The 23,058-nt window shown below is 42.7% G+C and overlaps 2 protein-coding genes across 4 annotated transcripts in view; one reads left to right on the top strand and one right to left on the bottom strand.

Moving 5' to 3' along the window:
- The first annotated feature begins 5,013 nt into the window (after window positions 1–5,013).
- LOC139763687 (endochitinase-like) overlaps window positions 5,014–23,058 on the top strand; it is a 42,801-nt gene continuing 24,756 nt past the window's right edge. The window contains exons 1-3 of one of the 2 annotated variants that reach the window (XM_071690007.1): window positions 5,014–5,121; window positions 14,265–14,346; window positions 17,949–18,151. In XM_071690007.1, coding sequence (XP_071546108.1) covers window positions 5,110–5,121; window positions 14,265–14,346; window positions 17,949–18,151 — 297 coding nt within the window. In that variant the 5' untranslated portion in view covers window positions 5,014–5,109. The remainder of the gene's footprint in view (window positions 5,122–14,264; window positions 14,347–17,948; window positions 18,152–23,058) is intronic. The other variant, XM_071690008.1, reaches the window with a different exon arrangement.
- Window positions 5,695–14,100, bottom strand: LOC139763686 (uncharacterized). Of its 2 annotated transcripts, none has more exons than XM_071690006.1 (2): window positions 9,463–14,100; window positions 5,695–6,803 (listed from the first exon to the last, which is right to left on the bottom strand). In XM_071690006.1, the coding sequence occupies exons 1-2, from the start codon at window positions 11,782–11,784 to the stop codon at window positions 6,714–6,716; spliced, it is 2,412 nt and encodes an 803-aa protein (XP_071546107.1). In that variant the 5' UTR covers window positions 11,785–14,100; the 3' UTR covers window positions 5,695–6,713. The 2 variants fall into 2 exon arrangements, with proteins under 2 accessions (XP_071546107.1, XP_071546106.1); XM_071690005.1 differs by having other exon boundaries at window positions 5,695–9,603; window positions 9,898–14,100.

The raw sequence follows: 23,058 nt of genomic DNA, 5'->3' as shown, positions 1-23,058 counted from the left end.
AAAAAAAAGGGGGTGACTGTATTATTGACTGGTTGGTAAGGTTATTTAATGTATGTATGACTCATGGTGAGGTGCCTGAGGATTGGCGGAATGCGTGCATAGTGCCATTGTACAAAGGCAAAGGGGATATATATATATATATATATATATATATATATATATATATATATATATATATATATATACGTGGGAAGTGTTCTTTCTCCCCAATCCCCAGGGATAATATATATATGGTAAACAGGTAAAACTTATGTATAAATTCGTCTCGCGAAAAAATCTTCATTGTGAATATGCCAGTGTGTGTGTGTGTGTGTGTGTGTGTGTGTGTGTGTGTGTGTGTGTGTGTGTATGTGGTGGTGGTGGTGGTGGTGGTGGTGTGTGTGTGTGTGTGTATGTGGTGGTGGTGGTGTGTGTGTGTGTGTGTGTGTGTGTGTGTGTGTGACCTGCTCACATCATCAGGGAACATGAGGAGCCGCCTCCAGTCACCTACCTGCCACTCTCACAAGTTGCCAAGTTACATCTTATGACGTGAACTGAATGAACAAGTGAAATGGTTTGATGACGTAGCATGCGTCGCCAAACGACCAGTAATGACGTAGACAGGCTCCCCTTGCGCCGCCAAACGACCAGTAATGACGTAGACAGGCTCCCCATGCGTCGCCAAACGACCAGTAATGACGTAGACAGGCTCCCCATGCGTCGCCAAACCACCACTAATGACGTAGACAGGCTCCCCATGCGTCGCTAAACGACCAGTAATGACGTATACAAGCTCCCCATGCGTCGCCAAACGACCACTAATGACGCAGAAAGGCTCCCCATACGCAGCCAAACGACCAGTAATGACGTATAAAAGCTCCCCTTACGCCGCCAAACGGCCAGCAGTGACGTAGACAGGCTCCCCATACGCCGGCAAACGACCAGTAATGACGTATACAAGCTCCCCATGCGCTGTCAAACGACCAGTAATGACGTAGACAGGCTCCCCATGCGCCGCCAAACGACCAGTAATGACGCAGACAGGCTCCCCATGCGCCGCCAAACGACCAGTAATGACGTAGACAGGCTCCCCATGCGCCGCCAAACGACCAGTAATGACGCAGACAGGCTCCCCATGCGCCGCTAAACGACCAGTAATGACGTAGACAGGCTCCCCATGCGTCTCTAAATTACCAATGATAAAGGCTTAGTGTGACCTGGGTCATGACGTCAGCAGACACGACGGAACACAGTGTTGACAAGAACAAGTATCCATGACCTTAACTCACATCTAAAGTATGTAAAACAAATTATCTAAGAAGAAAAATGAATGCGTGACCAGCTTGATTATCTTGTGACACAGATACCAAGAGAAGCGTCAATATCTCGAGTCATTACATGATCTGTTATTACCTTGGCGTATACTGTTGACCACTGGGTACAACTCATACCCAACCACTGAAATGTTACACACACACACACACACACATTGTCATGGTGGGTCCACAGTGGTCAAGGAAGTGTTGCACTTCACGTACATGTCAACAAGGCGGAATGCCGCATGATCACGCAACTCTAATACTGAAAATCAAGCGATCAGAGCCAATTTTCGATGATTTAAGCTATAGTTACTACAATATTGTGAAATGGACTTTACAACACAGCAGGAAGTTTATTAGAGAATGGAAAGGATGGACTGTGGGGGTCATTTGGCAAAGCAACCGAGATAACAGTATTGATTATCTTGTGAACCTCTCCAGCCAAGTGCTGATAAGGTAGCTAGCGAGGCCCCGATACAAGGCTATCGCCTCATACAGTGACCTCACCAATAAACTATGTCGTTAGACGATGATAAAGTGTTTACAAATAAAAAAAATATATATTCTTGACACTTTTGTCTGTATGTCGAAGTAGTGTAGACATAGTGTTCAACATAAATTCGAGAATAAGCTGTTCACGGCACTGATGTACGCATGTTATGATGTAAACATTGTGTCGTCATGTGGAGGAGGACGATATAAAGTGACATACAGAACAAAAGACAAACTGAAAGTGATGGCGAGGGAAGAGAGCTGTGAGTAGAGTTGTAAGAATCACGTTAACATGTCAGACCTTCTTATATCTGGAGAACAAAACAAAGCGGCATTACGCTGTTCTTCCTCACCTTCAACCAGGAGAACTTGTTGACATTACTAAGTCAACTGGATCGTTGTACACTATTCTTCAGTAATGTTATTCTTCATTAAGACTTACGAGAGTAAGTGTGTATACATGTATGTATACATACATACATAAATACATACACATCCATGTTTCATCTGGAAAATCATCCACGAATTCTTAGCAACTTTAACAGTGGTAACAGTTTCCCTCAGGACAAACCGCTGACTATGCACTGACGTAGTTTACGTAAGGCTAGGCTAACAATCGTTCAAAAGACGGGGTCTACGCACAAAGACGGGGTCTAACGCACATAACACTTTATTGTCATTATTATTATTATTATCATTATTATTATTGTTATTATCATTATTATTGTTATTATCATTATAAAAAATGCTGTCCTTTAGCAGATAACTTGGTCATGGACCATCAGGTCTCCTGCTATTTGCCCTTACCATGTACATAATGTTCTTATCCCACAACTGCCTTCGCATAAAAACTGCCAACATTTCCTTGAAAGCAACGTATAAGGTAATCTTATAGTTTGTACAGTATATTCTTTCAACAAGGGAGAGAAAAACGGTTGATTCCAGACAAAAGCAAAATTGTTATATCTTTACATTTTGGTAAACATTTCCTTGCCTGACTGCGTGTCCTGTGATGGTTCCGTCTTTACATTTTTTCGAAGATCCGTACAATACTAACCTTTTCATACTGGTTTTGAAACTTTAAGACTGTAATCAAGTCACTCCTCTTCTCTCTTCCATAATAGATACCTCTATGGCCTCCAACCTCCCTCTCTCTCTCTAACTCAGCTCTTAATCACGGAGCTATCCTTGACATCCTACTTTGTTCTTTGTGCTTCTTAAAAATCTTGATCGTCAGCAGTTAAAAAGGTACTTCAGGGCCAGGCGACAGATAATGACAGCAGATGAGACGGCCCAGAGGACACTTGGACTATTATTTGTACGTAGCAACGTAGTAAGATAGCGCGACAAACTAGCAGCCTAGTACAACTCACCAATTACGTTTCAAAGATCACTGATTCGCTGGCAAGTTAGCCAGATGGCTGGCTCCTCAGTGAGGAGGACGATTTGCCTCTGTACTTACTAACGACGTCTGCAAGACCAATTAATTGTTCATATTCTCGCTCATTACTCCGGCTCCGTCTTACCTTGATAAAGCTAATCTCAACCGCAAATCGTTCTCCCACAGCTCATGTTGTCCACAAGCAGGTATACTGCTTCCTACCATAATTGTAACCGTACACATACCAATATTATTATCTTTAAAACTACTTTCTTAACCACAAATATCAAAGATCCACAAGTCAACCTCAGTTCCGTCCCGCCACACCAATGGTTCAATGATCCTACCATGTGCTAACAATAGTAAACCTCAAACACGTGATGATGAATATATTACATGGAAGTACAATAATGACTTATCTATTTAGCTGAACAAGACGATAAACAATGACTTGAATCTTGAGCTGCAGTCTCGAGATAGGTGTTCAAGTGTTTGTGAGGGACCTGATGACAAACATTTTTTCTGAATGTTAAAAAGATTATTTGGTGTCAGATAAAAGGCTGTCCATATCATTGGTGTGAGCGGAGCCACATACCACAGTAATAGCAACCTTCCTTAACTACCCACTTTAGTCTTGCTAACTACCCACTTTAGTCTTCCTCAACTATCCACTTTAGTCTTCCTCAACTATTCATTTTAGTCCATTTCAAAACTGTCAATCTTCGACTAAGGTCAACACAAAAGATGATAATCATCAAGGGACATTCTCCTGTCCCATGCTGTAGCTGGAGCCATATTGATGCATCAGTTCCCACAATATATATACTGGAGTAAATATCAAGATGAAGCAAATCTAAATTACTGGAGTATGAACACATTCTGAATAATGGAGGTGTGTGAGGGAACCACATGACCTGCTTATTATCTATATAAACATTAAATGTAACCCTGGCACAAGTACAGTATTAACCTTACACACACATACACACCATATGGCCGACCGGATAATTATGTTTAGTCATTATTTACTCATTTGTTCTCTGACTTCATGAGTATATATTTATAGTCGATTAACACAGGAACATTATCAGATTCTGATCTATATTCACTAAATCTGCAGGCTTCTTGTTGTTTATTTGTTTGTTTTCAGTGTAGTTGAAAAGCGGTGTGGCAGGACTAGGATCCTGCACGGCGCCAGATGTGTGCAGGTGTGGTGAGCGGTACGATAGGGCTAGGATCCTGCACAACGCCAGATGTGTGCAGGTGTGGTGCGCGGTACGATAGGGCTAGGATCCTGCACAACGCCAGATGTGTGCAGGTGTGGTGAGCGGTAGGATAGGGCTAGGATCCTGCACAACGCCAGATGTGTGCAGGTGTGGTGAGCGGTACGATAGGGTTAGGATCCTGCACAACGCCAGATGTGTGCAGGTGTGGTGAGCGGTACGATAGGGTTAGGATCTTGCACAACGCCAGATGTGTGCAGGTGTGGTGAGCGGTACGATAGGGCTAGGATCCTGCACGGCGCCAGATGTGTAGCATGTTGTAATAAAGGTTGACAGTCAGTTATGTAGCATGCTGCAATAAAGGGTTGGCAGTAAACTCAGTATTTAACCGCCATTCTCAAACTGTGATGTCTTTCTATCCTTCAATCATTACTAGTAAACGTGGTGTAGCAAACAGCTGTCTGACCATTAAGGATAGAGTTGTGTGTTGCGTTGCTGGTCAGACTGTGGCAGTTTACTGTTCAAGATAAAGAGACACAACAGGAGCTATGTCTTCACTTAATGATAACATCATTTACGATAAACTGGCAACTGTTATCATGAGGCAGCTTATATATAGTGGACAGACGACCCCGCGCCACCATAAGTGGAAGGGCAAGCTGGACGTTGGACCATTGTTTACCTTCACGTCCCACACTACATCTCGGCAGCACCCATGGCTTTCATGGTAGGAACCTTTAGCCATCTCCCCGTTTGTTTCCCCAAGTACAGTAATGATTGCAGACCTTCATTAACGTTTTTCCAGCCCCACCACCACATTTCATTTTCTTACCATCACTTCAGTAGTGATATGTAGGTAGTGTTCTCAGTGGGCCGTTTAACGTGACACTTAGAATCACGCACACTGCTTCACTCACACCTGTGTAATTAACTCATACCCAGATCATTCTGGTGACACGATAACATTATCTGAGTTAAAGATATTATTGTTTACATGTATCTCTGTAAGATGAAAACAGTGTTCAAAAATACAATCAGAAAGGGTAGCTTATATATATATATATATATATATATATATATATATATATATATATATATATATATATATATATATATATATATATATTTTTTCAAACTATTCGCCATTTCCCGCATTAGCGAGGTAGCGTTAAGAACAGATGACAGGGCCTTTTTCGGAATATCCTCACCTGGCCCCCTGTTCCTTCTTTTGGAAAAAAAAAAAAAAAGTACTTCCCACGTATCATACAAGGCGACTAAAGGGGTTCCGGGAGCGGGGGACTGGAAATCCTTCCCTCCAGTTTTACTTTTCCAAAAAAAGAAACGGGAGAAGGGGTCCAAGAGAGGAGTTCTCCCTGTGAGGCTGTCATCTGTTCCTGAACGCTACCTCGCAATCGCGGGAAATAGTGAGTACGTATGGAATATATATGGCGTCCTGCTATATCTCTTTGTTACATATCAACTGACTTATATTTCTTGGATCTTCCTGATGTGATTGTTCCTCCCTCATAAGTCCCATAGGAGAAGAAACCGGTGAAAAATAACTCGCGAGGCGGAGCAACACACGGGGTATACCAAACAGCTCGAGTCTCGTGGTGTACCGAGATCTTTACTTCGCTGAGTAAACATGATCTCTTCCGGCCAGTAAACAACAATGGAATCTTATACATTCAGTAAGGCATCTTACAGACTGACAATGGGATCTTATACATTCAATAAGGCATCTTACAGACTGACGTGTCCACAATGGATTAAATGCGTCATTCCATTATTTTCGCAGTTAAGTTTCATACGTCTGGCGCCAACATCTCCCCACCATAGGAGTACCTTTAATAACTCCTATCCTTACTCTCAACAACATGATCATATGGCATCAGGATGTATAAATACATATGTCTCACTAAGAGTCAACTCAACCCTCACTCTGGGAAGCAAATGATACAATAAAACAATAAACAATACCCAAAGGGACTATACTGATCATCAACCTAAATCTACAATACATCTCAAACCCTCCAATCTCACATATTCAGTCTCTGAGGAGGCTTTACACTTCGTCCTGTTCTAGACACATAAGTTGACGACGGTGTCATGGAGTGAGCCTCATCAGAACCTTGAGCTTATGCTGGGAAGGCATCTGTTGGTGGTAAGGGACTATGAGCTTCATCTATTGTAGCATCCTCCCCTGCAGATGAAAGCTCCAAGTTATGCAGTTTTTGCACTGGCCTACTAATTACTCCCTTTGCAGTCTTAACTTTGACACTACGAATTATTCCATCCTTCCAGGGAATAGCTCAACAATCACTCCAAGGGGCCATTGCAAACGAGGAGAATTATCTTCCCGAACCAGCACAAGAGATCCCTTCTCCAGTTTACATCTGGGTGTGAAACCTGTAATGATAGGGGGTAAATTCAATGAACAGTCAGACACCCACACATTCCAAAACTTATCAAGTTGTTGATGTCTCAGGCTTTCTCGCTCACATAGGTCCTTATGTGACATTTCAGGAACCTGGCAATCACCTTTAAGCTCTCTATGAAATCCAGCAGTGCGTCCAATTAAAATGAGAAGGTGTTAAAGGGCTTACAGAATTAGGATCATCTGTGGCAAAAGTTAAGGGTCTGGAATTTACACATGCCTCAATTTCATGTAAGGTAGTCTCTAGCTCACATCTTGTTAAACATTTTATACCAAGAGTCTTTCTCAGAGCTAATTTAACAGATCGGACTAATCTTTCCCACCAACCTCCCCACCATGGAGCATGGGGTACAACAAACTTCCACTGGGGAGCAAGGGTGCCAAAGAACTGATGCATTTGTTTAGACATACTAATAAAAGTCTTGGCATTGTCAGTGTAAATAACTGATGGAAGGCCTCTTCTGGCAGAAAACCTACGAAAGGCAAGTAAGCAATCATCATAAGACATAGAGTTAGTCAACTCTAAGTGTACTGCACGGACAACTCCACAAGTGAATAACAAAATGTACAGCTTCTTGCATGGAAAATCAACACAAAACAGTAGTCCAGCATAATCTACACCTGTCACAGTGAAAGGAGGAGCAGAGTTAATTCTTAGTCCTGGAAGAGGAGCTACAGGCTGACGGCAAGCTTGTGAGTGATGTCTACGACAAATCATACACTCTATACACACTACCTTAGCAAGCTTTCTTAATCCGACAATTAAGTAACAAGATCTTAATATTGAAATTAAAGTGGAAACACCAGCGTGTTTCAGAAATACATGTTGGAAACTAACTAACAGCTTGGCAATGTGACCTGCTGGAATAATCATAGGATGCCTGCATTCGTAACTTAATTCAGCCTGGTCCAGCCGACTCTTACTTCTCAAAAGACCATTTTCATCCACAAAAGGATTGAATTTCCTAATGTCAGAACTCAGGGAGTGACTTTCCAAGCATTAAGGCATTGATCACTTGGCTGTACCTTTCTCTCTGAACACAAATTATTAACTTTGTCTTAGCTTGATCTAACTCTGTATAAGACAAGGGCCCAAAACATTTAACAGCATGAGGTTTACAATTGTTCACAAACCTTATTACCCAAGCTACACACTTAATAGCTTTTGTAAAATGACCCCAGCGGGCGTAGTCAATCCCTACTGATGGATGCTCGGACACTAAGCATGTCACTGGGCTGTCAGGGAATACCTCCTCTACAATGGGCAGTGCTGCTGGTACTTCATCCTGTTGCATGGGAGTAAAGTGTTCAGAGAGCCAAGCAGGACCATTCAGCCACGAGGTACAGAAAATTAAGTCTTCAGCAAAGGCACCTCTGGAAATAAGTCTGCTGGATTATCTTTACCAGGAATATGCTTCCACTGAACTGGGGGGATTAAACTCTGAATCTCAGTTACTCTATTCGCTACAAAAGTCTTCCATCTATTAGGGTCTCCCTTTATCAGAGACAATGCTACTTTAGAATCAGTCTAGCAGTACATTTGTACATCAATTAAGTGTAGGGAAGTCTTCACAAATACAGATAGCCTAGCACACAAAGAGCATCCATTAATTCCAACCTCGGCACCGACAATTTCTTGATAGGTGCTACCCTTCCTTTGGCTAGAACTAAGATTACCTTAAATGACCCGTCATTATCAGGAACTCTCAAGTATACGCAGGCACCATACCTCTTCTCGGAAGCATCTCCAAAGGCATGCAGTTCTACAATTTGAAGCTTGTTCCATACAAGTTCTGGAAAGTAACAACGATTAACTTGCCATGTGTTAAGAACTTTTATATTTTGAACCCACTTCTGAAACCGGTGTTGCAGTTCTGTAGGCAAGATCTCACCCCAAGAAAGTCCAAGTCTCCAAATATCTTGGAACGTAATTTTTGCCATCATGATTACTGGGCATAGAAGGCCAAGAGGATCAAATAATTTACTGATTACACTGAGAACTGCTCTCTTTGTGGATGCTACCTCAAGATCCTTCAATTCTAAACAATCAAATGAAAAACTATCTCTAGTCAAACACCAATGTAAACCAAGAATCTTTGTCTCTGCATGCTTGCTGGGCTCTAAGTAGTCATTAAATCTGTCTTTTAAGGCATCGCAGTTCGAGCCTCACTTTGAAAGTGTCATACTGGCCTTGGATAGAAATGACCGTGCCTCATCAAACTTAGCAAAGGCTTCCTCTGCACTGTCAGCTCCTGACAACCAGTCATCCACATATAGGTTATCCTTTAGCTCTGCAATAACTTCAGAACCAGGAAAGCTTTTAAGATGATGTTTAACAGTTGCGTTCAACAGAAATGGACTACTTTTATTACCAAATGGAACTCTAGTAAATCTCATTATCCGAATGTTACCATTATAGTTCCAAAGAAATCTATGCACGTCCCTGTCTTCTTTCCTTACATTAATCTGGAGGAAAGCTTTAGTGATATCACCAGTTAAGGCAACCTTCCACCTTCTGAACCTCATAAGTACCTCTACCAACTGTGGGTTAAGAGGGGGACCCACCTCAAGACAGTGATTTAATAAGACTCCATTATAGCTCACAGCAGATGCGTCAAAAACTGGTCTTACTTTACTTGTGGTGCTGACTTCCCTGACGACAGGATGATGAGGAAGGTAGAATGTGGGGTATGGGCGGTTCATCTCACCCTCAGGTACCTCTTCAATGATGCCTTCCCGTTCGTAACCCTCAAATACGGCATCATACTCCTCCTGAAGTTTAGGATTGGATTTAAATTTATGCATCAAACATAACAACCTTTTCCTTGCAAGCCTTTCATTATTTTGGAGGCTACACTTATGCTCTGATTTCCAGGGCAGAGCAACCTCATATCTATCATCCTTAAACTTAACTGTCTCTGAATAGGATTTTAACACAGGATGGTTGCTAACATCAGGATATACTTCCTTGTCACAAATTCCCACTGACTCTAAATCCCAAAACTTATGTAACTCATTCTCATTGAAATTGTTAATGCATAACATCTGAGACAACTTAACATTTACCTTGGATGCCGAAGCACAATTCCCAGATAGGATCCAACCAAACACCACCGTCTCTTGAGCCACTAGTCCCTCAACCTGCAAATTCTTGTTGGGGATTACAAATTTCCAATAGGCATCGAGTCCTATCAAAATGTCAACATTTACCTTCCTGTCCCGCTCATACTCATCTGCTAACTGCACAGACTTAAAGGGCAGTAGGGTTTCAGCTGGAACACAAGGACGTAATAATGGAGCACATATTGTGGGCACTTCAGCTGCAAGTAAACACACTACTTCATTATTAACATCCACTAAATTCAGGTCATAAATATTACACTGGGTAGATCTAGAACTCTTCCTTCCCCCAAAGGCAGAATAGGACATCTGTTCAGAAGATACCCATGTAGGCCTAACCTTCCTTAAAAATTCACTCGACACATAGGATCGATCTGCCCCAGAGCCGAACAACAAGGTAGCTTCACTGTACTTGCCATGCCTTCCATACACTTTAACTTTTGCTGTCGGCAAGACACAACACCTTTGTTTAAACTGTGAAGAATGAGAAACACCAACTAGATCACCAGGCACAACATTGGTATCTCCCGTTTCCCATTCACTCTCCTTGGCCGGCTGACTAACAGCCCTGCCCTTAGGTGAAACATTATCCTTTGAGCAGAGAAGGACATTATGGTTACCTTTACACTTAGAGCACTTTGCCTTGCAACCTACAGCTACGTGCCCCCTTTTTAAGCACTTAAAACACAGTTCAGCAGAACGAATATTTTCCAGTCGTTCTGCACGTGGAAGTTTGATAACTTTAAAGCCCTTTTCACTGGAATGGGACTTATTACAAAATCCACACCCACCTGAATATGTCTCTGAGACTGTCTGAAGAGCAAATGCATTACTAGGAGACTTCTTTCTTCTCTCAGACTCCCTCACACTGCGGCTGTCTGTCCCTGCAGCAGTAGTCACGTCCTTAAAGGAGTCTGAGCGTTCACGGCGCTCAATCTCCTTCCTGAGAAATTCCAGCAGCCATGCGAGATCCCTTTCGTGGCCCGATCCTTCCCTCGACCACTCCAAATGGATGTCGCCCGGCAGACGAGACAAAATCACTGGGGTGAGGAAGAGGCCAAACTCACTGCCACTTACCCCCAGTGCCTCCAAACTCCTGATGTGGATCAGGAGGTCATCATACAACTTCCTCAAGGCGGACACATAAGTCGTAGATCCTTGAGGCTTGAACGGCAGGCTCAAGCCAAGAAGAGCTTGAATGTGAGCGAAGATAATCCTCTCTGGCTTCCCATACCGCTCCTTCAACAGATTACAGGCCACAGCATAATTAACTGCAGTAAGTGACAAGCCTTGGATGACAGACTTGGCCTCACCTTCCAATAAGGCCTGCAGATAGGTGAACTTGCTGATGGCTGGTAGAGTAGAGTCGTCTACCATGGCCACGAACAAATCCCAGAATGACTGCCACTGGGTTAGTTCACCACTAAACTTCGGCAAGTCGAGCCGTGGAAGGTTCACACTGGCACTAGTACACACTGCGCTTGCACTTGCTGACTTATCTTCACTACTTCCCGACCCTTCATGGACGGCAGTCTTATCCAGTTTCGCCAACAGTTCGCCAGCCTGCACCCGAACAGCTCTAACACCACTGCGTAAACTATCTGCTTTGTCCAGGTCTGCTTCCAACAACTCAGGGTCACTTATTGTCAGTTCATATGCCGCTTGAACTCGGTCCAAGGTGTCTAGACGCTTATCTAAATCCGCTAAAGCGTCTTCCAGCTGCACCCTGGACACAGTTGGCAGTTCAAGCAAAGTCAGCAAAGCCTTGGAGGCTCTCGTACACCATCCTCGAGCAGCCGCCCGTCCTCTTTCAAGTTGCTCCTTCTCCGCCATCACGAGTAATCACCACAGCTTGCTGCACGTATACACAAGTTCAGTTCGCTTGAGCACGTAAAGTCTACTCCCGGGTCTGGGCACCACTTGTTCCTCCCACAGAAGTCTCATAGGAGGAGAAACTGGTGAAAAATAACTCGCGAGGTGGAGCAACACAAGGGGGCTATCAAACAGCTCGAGTCTCGTGGTGTACTAAGTTTATTTACTTCGCTGAGTAAACATGATCTCTTCCGGCCAGTAAACAACAATGGGATCTTATGCATTCAGTAAGGCATCTTACAGACTGACAATGGGATCTTATACATTCAATAAGGCATCTTACAGACTGACGTGTCCACAATGGATTAAATGAGTCATTCCATTAATTTCGCTGTCAACTTTCATACGTCTGGCGCCAACAGTGATCACTAATTCCTATTGGCAATACTCCATGTTGACTAATTTTTCCTGCTTTACTACGTATAACATGATCCAGAATCGTGGCTGATTTCCTCGTTTCCCTGGTTATTTCATTTGTTAACTGCACCATTCCATACATTTTCAGAGTATTCATTTACATTTTATACGGCATCATAATTTTTTATAAACACAAATATTCATATCCCCAAGAATTACTACTTCTGCTTCATAGCAGATTTCTGAAATGCATTCTACTAACAATTCTATAGAATTATTTTACTTTGGAGGTCTATATCAGCATCCAATTACAATTGGTTTAGTTTTTGTCTGGAAGATTTCACACCATATTGCTTATATCTTGTCAATTTCTAAATAATTCCTTTGGTTACATGCTAAACATGTTTTGATGTACATACATACTCATTAATAAGTAGGATCCAACCATCTAGCATGTCATCAATAGATAGAATCCAACCCTCCAACATGTCATGAATAAGCAGGATCCAACCCTCAAGCATGTCATTAAAAAGAAGGATCCAACCCTCCAGCATGTAGTTAATAAACAGGATCCAACCCTCAAGCATGTCATTAAAAAGTAGGATCCAACCCTCCAGCATGTCATTGATAAGCAGGATCCGACTCTACAGCAAGTCATTAATAGATAGGGTACTGCTCTCCAGCATGTCATTAACAAATAGGATCTAACCCTCCAGCATGCCATTAATCAGGATCTGACCCTCCAGCATGTCATTAATAAGTAGGATCCAACTCTCCAGCAGCCTGTCATTAATAAGCAGGGTCTGACCCTCCAGCATGTGATTAATAAGTAGGCTCCAAAACCCCAGCCTGTCATTAATAAGCAGGATCCACTCCCACCACCTATGAAAGTCATTAAGATAGGAGCCACAGCAGAAGCAGAGCCACATTAAGATAGGAGCCACAGCAGCAGGAGCGCCACATTAAGATAGGAGCCACAGCAGCAGGAGAGCCACATTAAGATAGGAGCCACAGCAGAAGCAGAGCCACATTAAGATAGGAGCCACAGCGGCAGGAGCGCCACATTAAGATAGGAGCCACAGCAGCAGGAGAGCCACATTAAGATAGGAGCCACAGCAGAAGCAGAGCCACATCAAGATAGGAGCCACAGCAACAGGAGAGCCACATTAAGATAGGAGGGGGAGCAGCAGGAAAGCCGTATTAAGATAGGAGGAGGAGCAGCAGCAGGAAAGCCACATTAAGATAGGAGCCACAGCAGCTGGAGAGCCACATTAAGATAGGAGCCACAGCAGCTGGAGAGCCACATTAAGATAGGAGCCACAGCAGCAGCAGAGCCACATTAAGATAGGAGCCACAGCAACAGGAGAGCCACATTAAAATAGGAGGAGGAGCAGCAGGAAAGCCACATTAAGATAGGAGGTGAAGCAGCAGGATAGCCACAGTAAGATAGGAGGAGCAGCAGCAGGAGAGCCACATTAAGATAGGAGGACGAGCAGCAGGAGAGACACATTTAGATAGGAGCTACAGCAGCAGGAGAGCCACATTAAGATAGGAGGAGCAGGAGAGTCACATTAAGATAGGAGCTACAGCAGCAGGAGAGCCACATTAAGATAGCTACAGCAGCAGGAACGCCACATCAAGATAGGAGGGGGAGCAGCAAGGGAGCCACATTAAGATAGGAGCAGCAGCAGGAGAGCGACATTAAGATAGGAGGAGGAGGGGGGAGCCACATTAAGGTAGGAGGAGGGGAGCCACATTAATTAGGGAAGCAGGTCATGCTGAGCTGTAGTGTCATGGAGATATGTTAACGTGGTGTTGTGTTGTTACAGCAGCAGGTGTGGAGATATGTTAACGTGGTGTGTTGTTGCAGCAGCAGGTGTGGAGATATGTTAACGTGGTGTTGTGTTGTTACAGCAGCAGGTGTGGAGATATGTTAACGTAAAGTGTTGTTACAGCAGCAGGTATGGAGATATGTTAACGTGGTGTTGTGTTGTTACAGCAGCAGGTGTGGAGATATGTTAACGTGGTGTGTTGTTGCAGCAGCAGGTGTGGATATATATTAACGTGGTGTTTTGTTGTTACAGCAGCAGGTGTGGTGTAGTCTGGTGATCTTCCTGGTCACGTTCACTCTAGTCTTGGGCGAACCTCGCTACGCCAGGCCAGGAGGTACGTATACTACGACTCCAGGGTCTTACTCTTGTCTCTTATTTAATCATTAATCATTAAACACGTTAATCATAAATCATTATAAGATTACCAGCAGGTAATAATTGGTTCTTTTATACAACTGTCATTGACTATAGTTTTATTGTACAATTAACATTACAATTATATGTTACGTTCATACATGTATTAAAGAATGCTTGAGTAGGAACGTAAATGCCTCCATTAGGACAGTGAATGACTGACTTCCTAGGTGCATGAAAACCTGTCTGTGATGTAGATGCTGCCCAGCACCAGAAATGCCTTCTTAGGTTCATAAATGCCCAACAGCCTACGTCCATAACAGCCTGCCAAGGAGTCACTCACGACCCATCCTCATCCACCTGTTACTCACGACCCATCATCATCCACCTGTTACTCACGACCCATCACCATCCACCTGTCACTCACGACCCATCATCATCCACCTGTTACGACCCATCATCATCCACCTGTTACGACCCATCATTATCCACCTGTTACGACCCATCATTATCCACCTGTTACTCACGACCCATCACCATCCACCTGGGTGGATGTATGTAGGGAAGTAGTGATGGCTTGTGCAAAAGATGCTTCTGGCATGTGAAGCGCAGGAGGTGGGCAGATTAGAAAGGGTAGTGAGTGGTGGGATAAAGAAGTAAGGTTATTAGTGAAAGAGAAGAGAGAGGCATTTGGACGATTTTTGCAGGGAAATAATGTAAATGACTGGGAGATGTATAAAAGAAAGAGGAGGGGGGGTCAAGAGAAAGGTGCAAGAGGTGAAGAAGAGGGCAAATGAGAGTTGGGGTGAGAGTATCATTGATTTTAGGGAGAATAAAAAGATGTTTTGGAAGGAGGTAAATAAAGTGCGAAAGACAAGGGAACAAATGGGAACATCAGTGAAGGGTGCTAATGGGAAGGTCATAACAAGTAGTGGTTATGTGAGAAGGAGATGGAGTGAGTATTTTGAAGGTTTGTTGAATATGTTTGATGATAGAGTGGCAGACATAGGGTGTTTTGGTCGAGGTGGTGTGCAAAGTGAAAGGGTTAGGGAGAATGATTTGGTAAACAGAGAAGAGGTAGTAAAAGCTTTGCGGAAGATGAAAGCCGGCAAGGCAGCGGGTTTGGATGGTATTGCAGTGGAATTTATTAAAAAATGGGGTGACTGTATTGTTGACTAGTTGGTAAGGCTATTTAATGTATGTATGACTCATGGTGAGGTGCCTGAGAACTGGCGGAATGCGCATAGTGCCATTGTACAAAGGCAAAGGGGATAAGAGTGAGTGCTCAAATTACAGAGGTATAAGTTTGTTGAGTATTCCCGGGAAATTAAATGGGAGGGTATTGATTGAAAGGGTGAAGGCATGTACAGAGCATCAGATTGGGGAAGAGCAGTGTGGTTTCAGAAGTGGTAGAGGATGTGTGGATCAGGTGTTTGCTTTGAAGAATGTATGTGAGAAATACTTAGAAAAGCAAATGGCTTTGTATGTAGCATTTATGGATCTGGAGAAGGCATATGATAGAGTTGATAGAGATGCTCTGTGGAAGGTATTAAGAATATATGGTGAGGGAGGTACGTTGTTAGAAGCAGTGAAAAGGATTTATCGAGGATGTAAGGCATGCGTACGTGTAGGAAGAGAGGAAAGTGATTGGTTCTCAGTGAATGTTGGTTTGCGGGAGGGGTGCGTGATGTCTCCATGGTTGTTTAATTTGTTCATGGATGGGGTTGTTAGGGAGGTGAATGCAAGAGTTTTGGAAAGAGGGGCAAGTATGCAGTCTGTTGTGGATGAGAGAGCTTGGTAAGTGAGTCAGTTGTTGTTCCCCGATGATATAACGCTGGTGGCTGATTTGGGTGAGAAACTGCAGAAGCTGGTGACTGAATTTGGTAAAGTATGTGAAAGAAGAAAGCTGAGAGTAAATGTGAATAAGAGCAAGGTTATTAGGTACAGTAGGGTTGAGGGTCAAGTCAATTGGGAGGTAAGTTTGAATGGAGAAAAACTGGAGGAAGTGAAGTGATTTAGATATCTGGGAGTGGATTTGGCAGCTGATGGAACCATGGAAGCGGAAGTGAATCATAGGGTGGGGGAGGGGGCGAAAATCCTGGGAGCCTTGAAGAATGTGTGGAAGTCCAGAACGTTATCTTGGAAAGCAAAAATGGGTATGTTTGAAGGAATAGTGGTTCCAACAATGTTATATGGTTGCGAGGCGTGGGCTGTAGATAGAGTTGTGCGCAGGAGGGTGGATGTGCTGGAAATGAGATGTTTGAGGACAATATGTGGTGTGAGGTGGTTTGATCGAGTAAGTAATGAAAGGGTAAGAGAGGTATGTGGTAATAAAAGAGTGTAGTTGAGAGAGCAGAAGAGAGTGTTTTTAAATGGCTTGGTCACATGGAGAGAATGAGTGAGGAATGATTTACCAAGAGGATATACGTGTCAGAGGTGGAGGGAACGAGAAGTGGGAGACCAAATTGGAGGTGGAAAGATGGAGTGAAAAAGATTTTGAGTGATCGGCGCCTGAACATGCAGGAGGGTGAAAGGCGTGCAAGGAATAGAATGAATTGGAACGATGTGGTATACCGGGATCGACGTGCTGTAAATGGATTGAACCAGGGCATGTGAAGCGTCTGGGGTAAACCACGGAAAGTTCTGTAGGGCCTGGATGTGGAAAGGGCGCTGTGGTTTTGGTGCATTATACATGACAGCTAGAGACTGAGTGTGAAAGAATGGGGCCTTTGTTGTCTTTTCCTATAGCTACCTCGCGCACATGCGGGGGGAGGGTTTTTTCATTTCATGTGTTGCGGGGTGGCAACGGGAATGAATAAGGGCAGACAGTATGAATTATGTACTTGTGTATATATGTATATGTCTGTGTGTGTATATATATATATATATATATATATATATATATATATACGTTGAGATTTACAGGTATGTATGTTTCCTTCCGCTACCTCGCTAATGCGAGAGACCGACAAAGTATAATATAAAATGATATATATATATATATATATATATATATATATATATATATATATATATATATATATATATATATATGTGTGTGTGTGTGTGTGTGTGTTTCTGTGTATATCTGTATATATGTGAATATATTTGTATATATGTATATATAAAGTTAAGACGCAGGATATACTATACAAGGTTAAGAGACGGGGCAACGCCAGTGTAATACTTTGGTCGTAACACTACGTACATACAAGTGCTCACGTTACGCTGAGGGCAACTATAGATGAGGAAGATGGAGAAAATTATAAAGAAAATGATGGTGACACTGAGTGTGGTCATGAGGAGGTGGTCGATGATAAGTATGATAAGAATCATGGTAGAAAGTGTGTTACCGTACTATGAGATAAGGTCGGCATGTCATGGCCAAATTCCTCAGACTATGAATGAATCACTTGGGAACTAGTGGCTTTTGCGGAGGGTGGCCAGCAGCGTAGTGAGGAGAAGCAAAGCAGTAGACCTACAAAGGGAACTTAACTGGGACTGTGGTAGAGGCTGTGGGTAAAGTAGAGTCATGAATTTACTAATGGAAGTATGAAATGAAATGGAAATATTCTTCATCAGACCATGAACCTGTGGAGCACTACCGAGCCACCCCAGACCGACTTGCCCGACGAGTCTGCTACTTCGAGAGGTGGGCCTTGTACCGCCCTGACCACACCAGCTATGACATCGAGGACATCCCGGCCGACTTGTGCACCCACCTCGTCTACTCCTTCTGCGGCCTCTCAAATGTCACCTGGGAGGTCCTTGTCATTGATCCTGAGGTGATGCACTGTATATATATATATATATATATATATATATATATATATATATATATATATATATATATATATATATATATATATTTATTATTATTATACTTAGTCGCTGTCTGCTACGTCATCGAGGTAGCGCAAGGAAATAGACGAAAGAATAGTCCAACCCACCCACATACACATGCATTTACATACAAGTCCACAAACGCATATACACATACCTATACATTTCAACGTACTTTCCAGTTGACTTGTTCCTCAACCCTAGTGAACCTAATAACCTTGCTCATATTCACATTTACTCTCAGCTTTCTCCTTTCACACACTTTACCAAACTCAGTCACCAACTTCTGCAGTTTCTCACCCGAATCAGCCACCAGCATTGTAACATCAGCGAACAACAACTGACTCACTTCCCAAGCCCTCTCATCCACAACAGACTGCATACTTGCCCCTCTCTCTAGAACTCTTGCATTCACCTTCCAACAACCCCAACCGTAAACAAATTAGACAACCATGGAGACATCACGCACCCCTGCCGCAAACTGACATTTACTGGGAACCAATCACCTTCCTCTCCTCCTACCCGTACACATGCCTTACATCCTTGATAAAAACTTTTCACTGCTTCTAGCAATTTACCTCCATCACCATATACTCTTAATACCTTTCACAAAGCATCTCTATCGACTCTATCTTATGCATTCTCCAGATCCATAAATGCTACATACAAATCCATCTTTTTCTGAGTATTTCTCACATACATTCTTCAAAGCAAACACCTGATCCACACATCCTCTACCACTTCTGAAACCACACTGTTCTTCCCCAATCTCATCCTCTTTACATGCCTTCACCTTCTCAGTCAATACCCTCCCATATAATTTCCCAGGAATGCTCAACAAACTTATACCTCTGTAATTTCAGCACTCACCTTTACCCCCTTTGCCTTTGTACAATGGCACTATGCATGCATTCTGCTAATCCTCAGGCACCTCACCATGAGCCATACATACATTGAATATCCTTACCAACCAGTCAACCACACAGTCACCCCCTTTTTTGATAAATTCCACTGCAATACCATCCAAACCCGCCGCCTTGCCGGCTCTCATGTTCCGCAATGCTTTCACAACATCTCTGTTCACCAAGCCATTCTCACTGACCCTCTCACTTCGCACACCACCTCAACCAAAACACCCTATATCTGCCACTCTATCATCTAACACATTCAACAAACCTTCAAAAACTCACTCCATCTCCTCACTTCACCACTGCTTGTTATTACCTACCAATTAACCCCCTTCACCGATGTTCCCATTTGTTCTCTTGTCTTACGTACTTTATTTACCTCCCTCCAAAACATCTTTTTATTCTCTTTAAGATTTAACGATACTCTCTCTCTCCCCCAACTCTCATTTGCCCTCTTTTTCACCTCTTGCACCTTTCTCTTGACCTCCTCCCTCTTTCTTTTATACATCTCTCAGTCATTCGCACTACTTCCCTACAAAAATCGTCCAAACGCCTCTCTCTTCTCTTCCACTAACAATGTTACTTCTTCATCCCATCACTCATGACCCTTTCTAATCTGCCCACCTCTCACCTTCCTCATGCCACAAGCATCTTTTGCGCAATCCTTCACTGCTTCCCTAAATACATCCCATTCCTCTCCCACTCCCTTTACGTCATTTGCTCTCACCTTTTGCCATTCTGCAATCAAGCTCTCCTGGTACTTCCTCACACAACTCTCCTTTCCAAGTTCACTTACTCTCGCCACTCCCTTCACCCCAACACTCTCTTCTTTTTTGAAAACCTCTACAAATCTTCACCTTCCCCTCCACAAGATAATGATCAGACATCCCTCCAGCTGCCCCTCTCAACACATGAACATCCAAAAGTCTCTCTTTCACGCGGTTATCAATTAACACGTAATCCAGTAACGCTCTTTGGCCATCTCTCGTACTTACATACGTATACTTATGTGTATCTCTCTTTTTGAATCAGGTATTCCCAATCACCAGTCCTTTTTCAGCACACAAATCTACAAGCTCTTCATCATTTCCATTTACAACTCTAAACACCCCATGTTCACCAATTATACCCTCAACTGCCACATTACTCACCTTTGCATTCATATCACCTATCACTATAATAAGGTTTCGTGCATCACAGTTGCTAACACACTTACTTAGCTGCTCCCAAAACACTTGACTATCATGATTTTTCTTCTCACGACCAGGTGCATAGGCGCCAATAATCACCCATCTCTCTCCATCCACTTTCAGTTATACCCATATCAATCTAGAGTTTACTTTCGTACACTATCACATACTCCCACCACTTCTGCTTCAGGAGGAGTGCTACTCCTTCCTTTGCTCTTGTCCTCTCACCAACCCCTGACTTTACTCCCATGACATTCCTAAACCACTCTCCCCCTTTACCCTTGAGCTTCGTTTCACTCAGAGCCAAAACATCCAGGTTCTTTTCCTCAAACATACTACCTATCTTTCCTTTTTTCTCATCTTGGTTACATCCACATACATTTAGACACCCCAATCTGAGCCTTCGAGAAGGATGATCACTCCCCGCATGATTCCTGTTTCCCATTTTATAAAGTTGAAATACAATAATATATATATTTTTTTTTTTTTTTTTTTTTTTTTTTTCATACTATTCGCCATTTCCCGCGATAGCGAGGTAGCGTTAAGAACAGAGGACTGGGCCTTTGAGGGAATACCCTCACCTGGCCCCCTTCTCTGTTCCTTCTTTTGGAAAATTGAAATAAAAAAATGAGAGGGGAGGATTTCCAGCCCCCCGCTCCCTTCCCTTTTAGTCGCCTTCTACGACACGCAGGGAATACGTGGGAAGTATTCTTTCTCCCCTATCCCCAGGGATAAATATATATATATATATATATATATATATATTATTCCTGGGGATAGGGGATTAAGAATACTTCCCACGTATTCCCTGCGTGTCGTAGAAGGCGACTAAAAGGGGAGGGAGCGGGGGGCTGGAAATCCTCCCCTCTCGTTTTTTTTTTTTTTTTAATTTTCCAAAAGAAGGAACAGAGGGGGCCAGGTGAGGATATTCTAAAAAAGGCCCAGTCCTCTGTTCTTAACGCTACCTCGCTAACGCGGGAAATGGCGAATAGTTTAAGAGAAAGAAAAAGAATATATATATATATATATATATATATATATATATATATATATATATATATATATATATATATATATATAATTATTATTATTATCATTATATACTTAATCGCCGTCTCCCGCGTTAGCGAGGTAGGGTAAGGAGACAGACGAGGAATGGCCCAACCCACCTACATCCACATGTATATACATAACCGCCCACACATGCACATACACATACATATATATTTCAACGTATACATACATATACATACACAGACATATACATACATACACATGTACATATTCATACTTGCTGTCTTCATCCATTCTCGTCGCCACCCCGCCACTCATGAAATAGCATCCCCCCCCCCCCCCCCCCCCCCAGCGAGGTAGCGCCAGGAACTATCAAAATAGGCTACATTCGTTCACGCTGTCTCTATCTGTCATGTGTATACCACACCAAAACCACAGCTCCCTTTCCCCATCCAGGCCTCATAGACCTTACCATGGTTTACCCCAGACGCTTCACATGCCCTGGCTCAGTCCATTGACAGCACGACGACCCCGGTATACCACATCGTTCCAATTCACTATATATATATATATATATATATATATATATATATATATATATATATATATATATATATATATATATATATATATATATATATGTGTGTGTGTGTGTGTGTGTGTGTGTGTGTGTGTGTGTGTTTATTGACAGAAACATCTTATCATGTTAATGCTGAATGATTTAGTAAGTTTGTTGGGTTTAAGGGCCGGACATACGGTAATGGTCACTAAACGTGCACAATATATCCCTCCCTCCCAGACTCAAACAGGAGAGACGTCTTCAATGTGCAGACTACCCCAACAGACAGAGATTTGTCTCATAGCAAATATGGCTACATTAGTGATTCCTATATTAAACATGACTGAACTAAAGATAATTATATTAAAAGTTGCTATATTGAACATAGCTGAACTAAGCATGGCTATATTAAACATGGCTGAACTAAGCATGGCTATATTAAACATGGCTGAACTAAGCATGGCTATATTAAAGATGGCTGAAGTAAACATGGCTATATTAAAGATGGCTGAAGTAAACATGGGTATATCAAAGATGGCTGCAGTAAACATGGGTATATTAAAGATGGCTGCAGTAAACATGGCTGAAGTAAACATGGTTATATTGAAGACGGCTAGTACTAGGCTTCGATGTTCATCCTGATACTGTTCATATATGATCACGCATCTGAAGAGGAAGCTAGATTGTACGTGGAAATATGATTTCCAGTACTTAATGAAGTTAATGTCTGTTGACACTTCCAGAGTAAGAAGAACATGGGATCTCATTTAGTTAAGATGATATGACGTTAATAGTTTAAGTGAGAATATAAAATACCAGACCATAAGATAATGTCGAACCTGTGTATGACGTCAGGCAGGAGAGATCACTGTGGAAACAACAAAAGTTGTCGTACACTATGACCAGGACTCAGAGGTGACATAGTATTTGATAGGTATTCAGTGGATGTTAGGAAAAACAGCGAAGACTTGGAGAAACTAGATGTTAGGATGAAAGGTTGGGAGGAGGAAGCTGGGTTCTTTACGGTTGCGATACAAGAAACAGACACAGGCATATCATGTAGGGCAGATAGCTCATCTTAGTAAGATAACAACCGCTGACACGAAGTTGGAAGATACTTCTAACTTGCAAGGACAACGTGTCGCCACATTACCCACTTGCAACGAACTCTTCCCTCA

Source organism: Panulirus ornatus, chromosome 47 (assembly GCF_036320965.1).
Source record: "Panulirus ornatus isolate Po-2019 chromosome 47, ASM3632096v1, whole genome shotgun sequence".
NCBI classification, from domain to species: domain Eukaryota; kingdom Metazoa; phylum Arthropoda; class Malacostraca; order Decapoda; family Palinuridae; genus Panulirus; species Panulirus ornatus.
The sequence above is the reverse complement of the archived record's forward strand: the minus strand, read 5'-3'. Positions and strand labels throughout refer to the sequence as shown.